Below are 13,203 nucleotides of genomic sequence, written 5' to 3'. Positions count from 1 at the left end.
CTATAGGTCTCCTGAAGATGAGATTCAGGTGCCTGGATCAATCCTTCAATATGCCCCAGAAAGGGACTCATATATCATGGTGGTCTGTGTTATACAGAGGCCACCTTATTGAGGCTACCAGAGAGAGTCTTAGACTGTAGAATTTAAACATTAATATTTATTTCATAACAACTATATACACTCCAACTAGCCTGTGTGTCATCTTCAAAAGCCATGCTGTAACTGTTTTCGAGTCTCTCCCACATGATCTCGTACATCTATCAAGATTAACCCCTTCATACCCTTCTACTAGAGTCTGCTGCACAGTACACAACTTGGGGCTGCAGAGGGGGAAGGCCCTGACCAGTGAAGATACAGTGGAGCATGATGTGTCCTCTGACAAGGAGCGTGATGAGAAAGCTGATGACCAGCCACTGCATCCTGAAAAACACTGGGGAGTGCTTGGAAGGCAATGACATAGGCACTAGGGAGGCTCGGGAGGCACTTATACATATACATTTCAGATGACCCTTGCCACCTCAACCTACCAATCAAATAAAGGTTCACCTTCATCCTGACACTGTTGCCATTTACCTCAGTTAAAAGCCCAGGGTCCTGCATCCAGTGACACCTTGTGCTTTGGTATGGGAAAAGCGACAACCACTGGCACCGTGGTCCCTCCCATTCAGCAAGCCAGGGTACTCCTGTACTTCCAGAGGGCTGCCAGTAATGAAAGGTTATGTCACCATAATGCGGTGCATCTTTATTGCAAACATAAGGAGACAGAAGCAGCAACTGCTGAACAATGTATTCACTTGTGAACCCCAAGTGCATCAAATGTGTTTTCTTAATTCTCCTATGAGTGCTCCTACGTGGTGCTCCCCCTGCAGTGCCAGCTGAGGTGGAGGCAGGCTCTCTGCCAGCTGAGGTGGAGGCAGGCTGCTGAACCTGTTGCCCTATGGTTTAGGATGACCTTGGTGGCTGTTCTCTGGTCGCCTGAGGCCTGGAGGGCCCTAGCATGATGAGGGCCTCCTGCATAGGTGGAGGAGCCTCCTCAGTTGTTGCAGCAATTTGAGATGCTGGTGTCACTGACAGGGATGCTGAGGAGCCACTGTCGCAACTTGGAGCAACCTACCTGGAGCCCCCAGATGTGGAAGACAGCCACTCCTCTTCCCTCACAAGGCACACTTGTACCTCCCTACTCATTTAAGTGGTCTGAGGATCTGGTGGCAATTCCTGGCACCTCATCTCCCTCTCACCTTTTCAGAGCTCATGGACAAGGGGATGGCATGCAGGTCTACACGCATCTCAAGCACCCACTGTGATGTCCTCGGAACTTGAGTGAGGTTTTGCTGAGTTTTGTATAAGATGTGAGGCAAAGATAGAGAGACAAAGACTGCAGCAGCTGAATATAAAGGCTTCTCCTTTTATTCTGTCTTTTTTACTTTCGCTTTGCTTTGCATGTATGTTCTACAGCAGCCTCTAGAGCACACAATGTAAAATGCAATTACAATTTCAAAACACTGCGGGCTGGATTTTATGAACCCCCTGAGGTGAGGGCAGAGGCGAAGGAGCCCATTGAATCGCGACAGATAGTGGGGGTGCAAAGGGCCCATCACCATCCCGTCACCAAGCGATCTTGCCGAGCGTGGGATAGACCAACAACAGCCCAGAGGCCAATTGAGGGCCTTAAGTGGCTTATTAACAGCCACTTAAAGGCCTCTTCCTGCCACCGTTGGGATGTAACCAGCAGCAGGGGGTGCCTTTGCCTCATGGGGAGGTACCCTCCCTGCGAGCTTGGGGGACGGGGTCCCTCCTCCATTGGCAATCTGTGGCCGATGGAGCTTCCCAGCCAGGAAACAATGCACCTCCCAGGATCCTCCCCCCGCCCCCCGGGCTTTACGACCAGCCCCCTCAACGGAACCTCCGGGACACTTAGGCAGAAAAACAATGGAGGATCGTTCCAGGGGTTGAGGGGGGCGGTGTGAAAAGGCCCAGTGCCAGGACCTCTGCCTCCTACACAACATCCAGCTCTACAAAACTGCATCCCTCCCCTTCTTAGTAAATGGGAGACATAGCATGTTTCAATGGTTTGTTTCTAAAACTGTAAACAATAAACCTAAACATAAATAGTTCATTTCATAACATAATCACTCAAGTATGGTGGGCATGTTCTCTCATGAGTAGGATATTATCTGACATCAGATGTAGTCACATTTGACTCCTGTTCTTCATCTGAAGTGTCGATGTCAGAATCGGATTCAATGCTTGCAAGTGGTGTTTTCAGTGCTTTGAAGAATGACGCGTTTCTCGTGATGATTTGTGAATCGCACTTAGCAGTGATCATTGTTCCTTTTAGGTTGGTTACAACAAATGGTTGGACGTCATAAGGAGTTGTTTGCTTTCCAATATGATCATCAAGTTTCACAAGTACTTTATCGCCTGGTTTAAGCAGTGTAGCTCTTAATTTCATATTTCGCTCTGTGGTTTTTTTTGTCATTCAATCCTTCTATTCTTAATCGCGTTCGCTTACCTGTTGATCATTAGCTCCGCAGGGTAGCTCAGGAAGACATGTGCGCATAGGTTGATAGGTAAATTGGCCATTATAAATTGTCACTAGTATAGGTAGGTGGTAGGGAAATATAGGGACTGTTGGGAATATGGGATTAGTGTAGGATTAGTATAAAAAATGGGTGGTTGATGTTCGGCACAGACTCGGTGGGCCGAAGGGCCTGTTTCAGTGCTGTATCTCTAATCTAATCTAATCTAGTATGTACAAAGATGAGTGTCGTTGGAGGTTTTCCAGTCGTCGAGTGAAGTGTCGCTCTGTAATAACCAAGAAAATGATATCGCTCTTGTTTCCATGACTTGTTCTCAGCTGTAGGTCAGCTGTACCACTTCTTTCAAGGTTCGCATAAATCTCTCAACTTCGCTATTAGCACTTGGCCAACGGGGTGCAATTTTCCTATGAGTGAAATCTAAGTAGTTTGCAAATTTACTGAGCTCATCTTCGTTGAATGGGGGTCGATTGTCACTTCTCTCTGTTTGAGGGATTCCAAACAAGGCAAAGATCTGGTCAAGCTTTGTGATGACTGTTTTCATTGAAGTTGACATAACTAATTTCACGATTGGGAATCTGTTGTAGTCGTCAGTGACAACAAGCAGGTGTTCACCTGTGGGCAAATCCCTGAAGTCAACATTAACTTCAATCCATGGTCCTGGAGATAGTTCAGACATCTTGAGAGGATCATGAAGATTTGACATTAGTTGCTTGACATGGTAAACACTGATTGATTTTATGCTCTACCATGTGGTCAATTCCTGGGAACCATACCTTGTCCCGAAGGAGTTGTTTGGTTTTGACAATTCCCTGGTATCCTTCATGTGCTATATCAACAATACATTCCCTCAATGAGTGTGAAATAACAATATCATTGTTGCATAATACAAGGTCTGATGTGGTTGTAATAGTGAGCTCATTTTGAACATTGTGAAGACCTTGTAGTGTGTGAGCAGTTTCGTTTGTTGACGCTTTCTCGATCATGACTTTCCAGTTTCGTGATTCCATCGCCTCTATACATATTTGCAAAGTTTCATCTTGTTTTTTTGCTGCTTTGATATCAGCTCATTTTAGTGGCTTGGCACCATATTTAGGCTTACAGAGTTAAGATGTTGTTCAGCAACATTTTCCTCACGACGAGTAGGACCGACTCTCAGTAGCAGATGTTGCGAAAGGTAATCCGCTGGGTTGAACTTGCCTGGCTGATACTCAACATGGAACTCGTACTCTTGTAGTTTGAGGATCCAAAGTTCACTTCAAGTGGGTTGTTTTCTATGTGGATTGTTGAACAAGCTCACTAGTGGTCTATGATAGGTTATTACTTTAAACTCGCTTCCATATAGGTAGAGATACCCATGTGATTGAGAGCGATGCACTCTCTGCAAATAATGTTGCTCTACAGGCATTAGCGATCTGCTTGCCATCGCAACAATTCATGGGTTACCTGTCTCGTCTTTCTGCACGAGAACAGCACCTAATCCAACTGGGCTTGCATCCATGACTAGCTGGGTCGAAATAGGCATTTGTGAAACTTGTTGACAAACATTGTTTGATCTGGTGTACCACTTGTTTGTGTGATTTAGTCCATTCCCAATTGGTGGTCTCTTTTGTCAGATCATGTAGGGGGACAGATAGCATAGTGAGGTCAGGAATGAAGCGACTACAATATGTGATGAGTCCGAGCAAACTCCGGACTTCTTGCACGTTTGTAGGATCTGCAGCATTTGCAATGGCTTCAACTTTCCGTGGATCTGGTGATACTCCTTCACCACTGAACACATGACCGAAGAAATCAAATTTGCTTTCATTGAACAAGAACTTGTCTTTGTTCAAGGTGAGGTTACATTCTCTGAGACATTGTCGGCATGCATGTAGGTGTATCTCGAGTTCACTTTCAATGCGACCATAGATGAGAATGTCGTCACTGATGTTCAGCGTGCTTTCAAGTCCTTGAAGAGCAGATTGAATCAAGTGCTGAAATACCTCAGATGCTGAGCTGACTCCAAAGTTGACCGTCTGGTATCGGAAAAGACCGATGTGAGTAAAGCAAGCTTGATTTGATAATAGCCTGCATTGAAGTCAAGTTGAGTGAAGTGTTTAGCATCATTCACTTTCTCTATGATGACATCAGTTGTATTAATCAAATGTCTTTCTCATTGTATGACTTGGTTTGGTGATCACATATCAATGCAGGTTCTAATCTGGCTCTTGCTCTTGGGTTTCTTGATGACTTGTATAGGTGGGCACTAAATACAAAATAGTAAATACAAAACAATGCAATAGGGAAATAAGGCGAAATTTCTTTCCTCAGAGAGTGGTTAGAGTGTGGAGCGCGCTATCACAGGAAGTGGATGAGGTAAATAGCTTAGATCTATTCAAAAGGAAACATGAGAGAAAAGGGAATAGAAAAATATACTGAAAGGCTGAGATGAGGCAGATGGAATGGGAGGAACATAAACACCAGCACAGACTAGTTGGGCCAAATGGTCTGCATCTCTGCTGTATATTCTATGTAATAATAAGCAAAGAAATCTATGATAGGAGGCAGCATTCTTGGCTTCTTATCATGTTGTTTCTCTGACCCCTTCACGTTGTTCAGTCCTTTAAAGGAGCATGCTTAACTTCTATTTTCCAGTTCTGACAAAGGACTTACACACTGAACATTGTCATCTTCTTGCTTTTCAGGTGCTGACTGACCTGCTATATACCTCCAGCACTTTCGGGGGTTCTATTCAGTTTTTCAGCATTTTCAGTTTCTTCTTTTTTCTTTTTATCACTGTAATGCTAGCTAGGAATTAAGAATTGTTTCACAGTTCTGTGTCTTCCTGTTTTAAAATAGTCTGCTAGCAACTTGCAGAATATTTACACACTCCAAATGAATGTGCAGATACTTGTATTTAAAACATTGAAAGGATTTGTCTGCTCAGTACAACACAGTTATCCATGAACATACAGGGGCAAAAATCTACAACCTCACTCAGACTGCAGAAGTGCAGCAGAGTGACTGCAGTGTCCTCGGCAAGCAGGATATCCAGGGTCAAGAAAGGATCATATGTACATATGATGAGCGGGTGTCTACACTACTATGAGCACATTTTGGGTGCCCCCTAGAGGATGGTAACAGGAAAAGCAGCACTGTCTGCAGACAACACCAGCAAAGAAAATCTTTTGAATGCAACTCAATAAGTCACCTTTATAAGTGAGCTGATATTACTCAAAACATGAAAACCATACAAAATTGAAATTGGGCCCCACTTCTGCCACTGAATTTCTATGCTGACTTCATGACAGCAGGCCATCTCTGGTTAATAGAAAGGCAGGGGCCTTTGTCCCAACATTGGAATTTCCTCTCCTTTGCCTCACCGTGGGAGCCATGCACAAATTAGAAGGTTTCAGGGTGGAGATGTGGTGTTTCAGGGGCCCATCCACATTTTGGACACTACTGGACTTCCTAAATAAAAATTCTGTTGGGGATCTACTTGGAGCTGAGGATCTTTGATCCCCACATACCTGAAGTTTGGAGTTGGTCTGTCCCTATTCTATGCACTGCATTAACACTATTATTTTTTAATTTGCAGCTTATGACTTTCAAGCAACATCCCCTGGGATTTTTGGTGACTCTCTACGGAACTGTCCCGAGGACAGTGGTTTCCTCCAGATTAATGCAATTGATCGTTGCCCCAGCCAGCTGTCTTCCATTTACACAGAGGGTTGAGAACAGAGAAAAAAACTACAAGGAGGAGACTCCTCACATTCTTTTTTATTTTGTTTTGAACCAATTCTTAAACCTTTTGATATTGAATGAGGTTACTCTGGTGAATTCAGACTCTAAATACCGACCTCTCTCAGTTGAGAGAAGCACAGTGTTCACCTATAGTTTCTCTTTGCACATAAAGCCAGCACCTGAGAGAGGAGGAAAGTGAAAACCAAAAGCTGTGTAAATGATGTCATGGAAGTGAAGTAGCCAGGGAATCAAAGTACTGCTAATCGATTCATGGCCACATTACAAACTACTCCTGTAAAAGAAAAGGGAATCACGATTCATATGAAGTGTCGTCTGTTGCGTTATAGAGTCCTTGCTTCTCTTTAACTGATCTGCTAACGTTCTCTCTTCAATCCTGAAAGTTAAAAAAATGCTGAGTTTTCAAAACTAGTGCTCTAGAAATTGTGCTATAGTGCTTCCAAAGTTAAGGCCAGGGTACGATGGGAACTGCGTCTAACGTGCATCCCAACCACCCAGTTCTTTTTACAGTGGGTGCTGGAAAATGGATGATAGCACCACCTACTGGTGAAGCAACCATGATCTTAAACTTAACATTAAAAACAGTGGAGCAGCCTAGCATGTGGAGAGAAGCTTCCAGAACAAATGTGTTGCCTGTTTTTTTTATGGATGTTATTTTTGTTTTGTTCTTATGCTGTCTTCTATTTACATATGTATTACAAATCCCATATTTTATATATATATTCTAATTTTTTTAAATTTTCTCACTCTTCAAATCATTAGTGTGCAAATTTACATTTTTCAAGCAAGATTTTTTTCCAAGCTCCCTAACAAAACTTAAAAGGAACAAGAATGTGCATTTTTCCCTGATGTTTGGCATTAAACAGCCCTAGGTTCCAGCAAAGGTTAAACTCCCGTTTCTTTAAATTCAAAGATGTATCGCAAAATACTTCTACAAGTTTGATTTATTAAAAACAGAACAAGTGAATTAAAAAAAAACTAGCATCCTTAGACTTGCAACGTATGAGTTGTATGTCATGGCTTTTACTAAAACAGTATTGAAATTGTAACATATCTAAAACCTAATACCTTTATTGCTCTAATATATGCACAATAATATACATAAACCTGCATATCACTGTCCATAACTTAGACTAATAAAGATATTGTGCTAGATCTTGCTGGCAAAATAACAACATGTTAATGACGCTTGCTGTTATTAATATGCAAATTGGCCAGCAGGTTCAGGGAATTAACAGATATGCCATGGGCTGCGAATCTCTAGAAGGTGCTGGTTGATTTAGGCTGCTCTCATAACCTCCTTGTTTTTAAGAACTTGCTGGATATGCACATTGATTTCTCATTAAACTCTCCACTGAAAGTTAGGACTGGAACTTAACATCAGCAGTTTTTTAACCACATAATAATTGTTGATGCAATTGCCAATCAACTGCTTTTCCCCAGAAAGAGATCAATTTAAACTATTCAATCCCATTCCTGCATGTAGCGAATTGTTGGTTTATAAAAGATTATAAAAATGTAAAAAATATATATTTTTCCTACTTTTCTTGAGTCTCTTTTTTCTCTCGATCTTAATGTAATCTTTCTTTTCCTCATTTTATTTCTCTTTCTGTACCTTATTTGGTTCTAATCCACCCTCCTTCTCCATCATTCCTCTGTTTCTTTCTCAGTCTTTAAACCTCATTGGTTAACAAGATAGACTGTTGATCCCTTATTTCACTAAGGTACTAGTTGCCCCGTAGCCCTCGCTGCGCTGTTATTACCTCGTACTTGCAGCAAGTTACAGTGCAAAACATTTTTGAGCTGCAGGGAACAGAAAACAATCTAACGTCCTAAGCCACGAGATGCCGCAGCCCAGCAAGGTCTGGCCCATTGTGTAGTACACAGCGCACAATTGCAGATTTTCTGTTTTCAATTATATTGTCCTATTTCTGACATGAAAATAAAAATAGAAGGTGTAACACAGCATCCCGCACACCACTATTTTAATTAAAGTATCTTATCTGTTAAGGTAGAATGTTAGACCAGAGATCACAAAATGCATGGAGAAGGATTGTCCAGAGGAATGAGGTAACTCTCGTTTACCCGTATACTCTAAACGGCTTTTTGTGTCGCTCTATCCTCTTGAAATAATCCTGTGCTCAGAATAGTATTGTAAGACTCTAATTTTCCACACCCTGAATGTGTGCAGTTTACAAATTATTTTAACCTGCTCCTAATGTGCCGTACAGGTCAATTCCATTTTTAGAAATGAAAATGTAATGGTACAGAACAATATTGAGTGTCTTGCCCTTTATACCCCATGAGGACGAGTTCACAGGAATGTTCACAAATATTCTCACACATTATTACATGTGTTTAAAGGGGAACAATATTCTGATCAAAGGGTCATGTGCACATTCACCAAAGTCTCTTGCCCCGAATCACTATATTTTATGATCTGAAACAACCTGTTGAAGACAGTTTAGGAGCAGCCATTTTGTGCAATGTTTCTGCTAGCATACCATCACAAGGTTCTACTTTAGTGGCATGACAGGAATTAATTTTTACAGTCTATTGTCCCCATTTGTAATGGAGCAGAACTTTTGGTATCACATCACATATCACATCAGGGGAGGCCTTTCACAAAAGGTCTCCACCTAGGCTGCCACCAAACAGCAGTCTAAAAGCATAAAACATAATCAATAGGGTCAACTGAAAGAAACCAATAACTGTTTGGATATCTCCCTTCATAACATTTATGACTGTGTAAAAATTCAGTAAAATGTTTCTCCTTCTGGATAAGTGACTCAACATCCAAACAGAACGAAACAAAACTGCCATTAAGAAAACCTACAAAGGGCAATTGTTTAATTTCAGGAAAATTTCTTGCTTTACAGAAATTGAATAATGTATGCAATCTTATAAGTGTTAGATAATTTATATGGGTCACAGGGAAATATACAGAGGATACTTAGTGGAATGGGGGCAGATCTCCATGAAAGGATTTTTAGTTTCTCAAGTGAAGTAACTTAATAACACATGCATAAACAAGTTTGCATGATGTGTTCTCTGTTTAATGATTGCACACAGAATGAAAGGGCGGGTAGATTGGGAAAAGAATCATAAGCCCTATAATAAAGGTAAGCCTTTGCAATTTCAATGGTGATTTAGACTCTGGTGAGAATTTTGCCATTGACAATCTGAATTAGTTGAGAAGCCCTAAAGCTTGAAATCAGACACCAGAGTTGGCAGAAGTCAATGCCTAGAGTTGAAGTAAAGTAATGAAAGCTCTTCTTTAGCATGCAGTGATGACACCACTTCACTGTGCCATTCATCAATGTGAAACTATGACTCTTATTAGCACAGTCTGAGAATCATAGCAGCATTTAAAATGGATGATAATTTATGTGGGAGAAAGAAATTGAGGCATTTTAATTATTGGACACAGTTGACAGCTCACAAACAAATTTAAAAATCATATGCCATCTTGCACACAAAAATATTTTGCTCATCCCACTGATGAGCAATTTCTGTAGCATTCAACATTATTTCTGTGTGCAGTCATTTGTATTTTAAATTTCCTTTTACCAATGTTTTTGTTATAAATTACTCTTTGGGCTGGATTTTATGAGCTCGCCGCCGATCTCATCGGCAAGCTTCAACAATGGCGGTCCACCCGTGCGGCCGCACACCAAAGAGCCGCCGTGATCTCAAACGCGGCGGCTCATTTAAATAGCCTGGGTGGGCCATCCCCCCCGATCACGTGGAGGGGCGGGCTGTCTGGCCCCAGCAATAATGTCAGCTGTCTGTGCACAGGCGCTGACGCCCTTTTTAAAGGGCTGTCAGCCCTACCGGCTTATTTAAATATTTAAAGATGTATGGAATAAAATTAAATGAATACATTTATTTTGACCCTCTGCCACCCCCCCCCCAATAACAATTAAATTAATTATTTGCCCTTTCCCCCAAAACATTTATCTTTACCATCTGACCTTTACCACCCCCAAACTGCACAAAGTTTAAACTACAACCCTTCCCACCATCCCCTACACCCATGATGTTTATTTGATCCCGTTCCCCGACCAGTCACACTGATAAACTTACCTCCTCCCGCTCCCTATTAGTGTTGCACCTCGTTTCCCCGAATGGGGATCCAAAGGTGCGGGAGTGCCGGCCGCTGGGCCGAAGATCATGGCTTGCCGGTAAGATCCCATGTAAGTGCATATTAATTTTATTCATTTGCATATGTTAATTCAGGTCCCATCGCCCAGCGGCGGGGAGGCCGCCACAGTGCCTCGCCGTCACCGGGAGGATCGGGCCGGGCCATCTTCAGGCCTCCCCCGCCACGGATCCCGACATCGAGGGCTCCTTAAAATCCAGCCCTTTATCTTCAGGTCCACTTGGACTTCACACCTCTGCTGCCGAGACAGCAGGTACTCAGCCTGCTACTTTCTCTGCCGATCCTCTTCTTGTTGATCAAGTAAGGCTTCCAGGTATGACTGTCCTGCTGATTTATCGTCCCTCACATTGGAGACACAGCTTAGTATTGGCCGAGATCAGGGAGTGAGCAGAACAAGGATTAAATGTAGATTAATCCCTCACTCCTCATTACAGAACATTATTCCTCTAGTACTCAGAACAATTGTATTGGCTCAAACTATTTGACTTTTAAAATCAAGAATGATCACATTGTCTCCTTCTCGAACTCATTCTTTGGTATGGCCTCAAAATTATAGAACTCTTTACTTCCCTCAGTTTTCCTTTGCTTTTGAAATGCAAGCCTGGTATCACTTAACTACTATTAATCTATCTCATCTTCTATTGCACTGTTTTCAAGCTTTGTCATATCCTACAGTAAGGACATTAACCCTTTGCCTAAGTTTCTTGAGATTACCAATTGTGACAGCAGCATCATAAAATATTTAGCAAGTTGCTTCAAAAATGAGGAGTCGTATGCCATATTTCCTTAATTATAGCAGCCCGATGTTTGTCGGATATAACCTGATTTCTATAACATGAGTAGCTCTCCTTAGTTGAGATTTCTGTTCTCTGTAATTCCCATGTTGCAGTTCAGTTTGGCACAGATGCTGCTTTACTCATCTTTCTAGCTTTGATTGTTATTATTTTATATATTTCATGATAAATGGTTCTTTAACTGTGTTTCCCCTAGATGGCATTGCATTGTCCTCACTGGCAAGACAATGGTGTTTTCCCAATGAGGATACTAATGATATAACAAATATAGTGATTCTGCATGTTAAATACATTTTAAAATAAAACAATTGTGTACATATGTTAGGGCTTTCAGCATAATATAGTTCTGGAAGCACTTTTGATAGGATATGATGTGAAAATGTATCATGTTTTTGCATGGTTTTTATCGAGCTTGTATATACTTCATACATCTTCACATGTAGATTTTTAACTGCAAATTTGATTGTATATTTGGTTGATTTTCTTGTCCAATACTACACTTATGACATCCTGTAAATTGTGTGGCTAGCGCTTGAATTATCAACAGGATAGGTTAATGGCTACATCTTCATTAACACATATAATGTAGTCTTGTTTATTTTGATAAATTATTTTTTCCCTTATGTTTATATTATTCTTTTGCTTTAATTGTTCACTACTTCGGGCACAAAATAAATTGCAGAAATGTTTCCCTGAAAATGGTACAAAAATGAAACTGGAAATCTGTCAGCACTTAAACCACTGAAATGCACCAGTAAAGGACGTACTGAAAAATAAAGCAGTTTTCCGCTGTTTTACTATTATTACCGAGTACTTGTGCTACTTCTTTATATAATCAGAAACAGAAAAATGCTTTAAGGTCTTTGCTAATGAGGCTTTTTTTTTAATTCTTGGCCAAAGTTCTAGGACTGGAATTGATTAGAAATGTAGATTATATTGCTGTGAAATAACTGTCATAAAACTGCAGCACCTGGAGTGAACATTTTTTGTACTTTTTTTTCCTATGGGAGTTACCCCAAATAAAACTTTTGAAATGGATAAAAGTGATTAAACTTAGTTTTTTTTGTTTAATTCAACTTTTTGCCCAAATCATAACTTTACCTTAATATCAGAGTCAAGTTAATGACCAGCAACCAGGTGAAAATTTACCCATAGTTCACTTACTTGGAAATCTGTTGTGTTTGGGATTTCTATACTGGAAGCATGTCTAATAAATATTTTAGTGAGTAGAGCAAGGACATTTAGGTACTTAAGGTTACACTCAGATCATAGTCATGTGATATTTTCAATGCACAATTAAAGCAAACAAGTTCAAGATTTGCCTAGAATATTTATCTCAAACATTCCATCTTTTACACATTCAAATGTTCCTACTATATAAATGTGGCAGTGTGGTTAGCTATACAATAGATTGAAGATGGCCAAGCTTTAGTCTTCGTGAGCTGCACAGGTACCATGGTGTCTCAAGGGCTTCAAATAAAGTTTAAATCAATGTTCCCATTAATTTGCATATATATTAAATCCACATATACTAACAGATCTCATTGTTCTGATTTAAGATTTATCCACTAGTGAGACAATAGTAGTAAAAACTTTCCTTTTCAAGTGGCCAAGCCCACAAAATCCAAAACTGGACAAAGCAACAAACAGATAATAAATGCAAATAAGATCAAGTCACTTGGGCGTCAAGGACCAGATTGTCAGTTTTGGAGGTTGTGGATTGGATCTTGTGCTAGAGGCCTCCAAGAGTTGCCAGCGAATCAGAGGGCCAGCAGCTCAGCAGTATTGGCAGCGCCACTGGGAGTGGTGGCCACTGCTGGTACTGCAGAGGTCTCAGACCCAGGCCCAGCTCTGGAGGAAGGGGAGGCGGGGTCACCGGGGCCAGTCCAGAAGGTCCCGGCAAGGGGAGGGTGTGGGGTGGTCATGCAATCCAGGGGGAGGGGGGGTCCGGGGGGGTGAGGTAAAA

General features: G+C 41.3%; 1 protein-coding gene across 2 annotated transcripts in view; it reads left to right on the top strand.

Annotated features, from left to right (window-relative positions):
• The window catches only part of LOC137369267 (zinc finger protein GLIS3-like), a 927,786-nt gene extending 915,543 nt beyond the window's left edge, over positions 1-12,243 (top strand). For both annotated transcript variants that reach the window (XM_068030232.1, XM_068030233.1), the window contains exon 11: positions 6,118-12,243. In XM_068030232.1, coding sequence (XP_067886333.1) covers positions 6,118-6,254 — 137 coding nt within the window. In that variant the 3' untranslated portion in view covers positions 6,255-12,243. The remainder of the gene's footprint in view (positions 1-6,117) is intronic.
• The last annotated feature ends 960 nt before the right edge of the window (positions 12,244-13,203 follow it).

The sequence above is a fragment of the Heterodontus francisci genome, chromosome 4, assembly GCF_036365525.1.
Source record: "Heterodontus francisci isolate sHetFra1 chromosome 4, sHetFra1.hap1, whole genome shotgun sequence".
Taxonomy (NCBI): Eukaryota; Metazoa; Chordata; class Chondrichthyes; order Heterodontiformes; family Heterodontidae; genus Heterodontus; species Heterodontus francisci.
The sequence above is the reverse complement of the archived record's forward strand: the minus strand, read 5'-3'. Positions and strand labels throughout refer to the sequence as shown.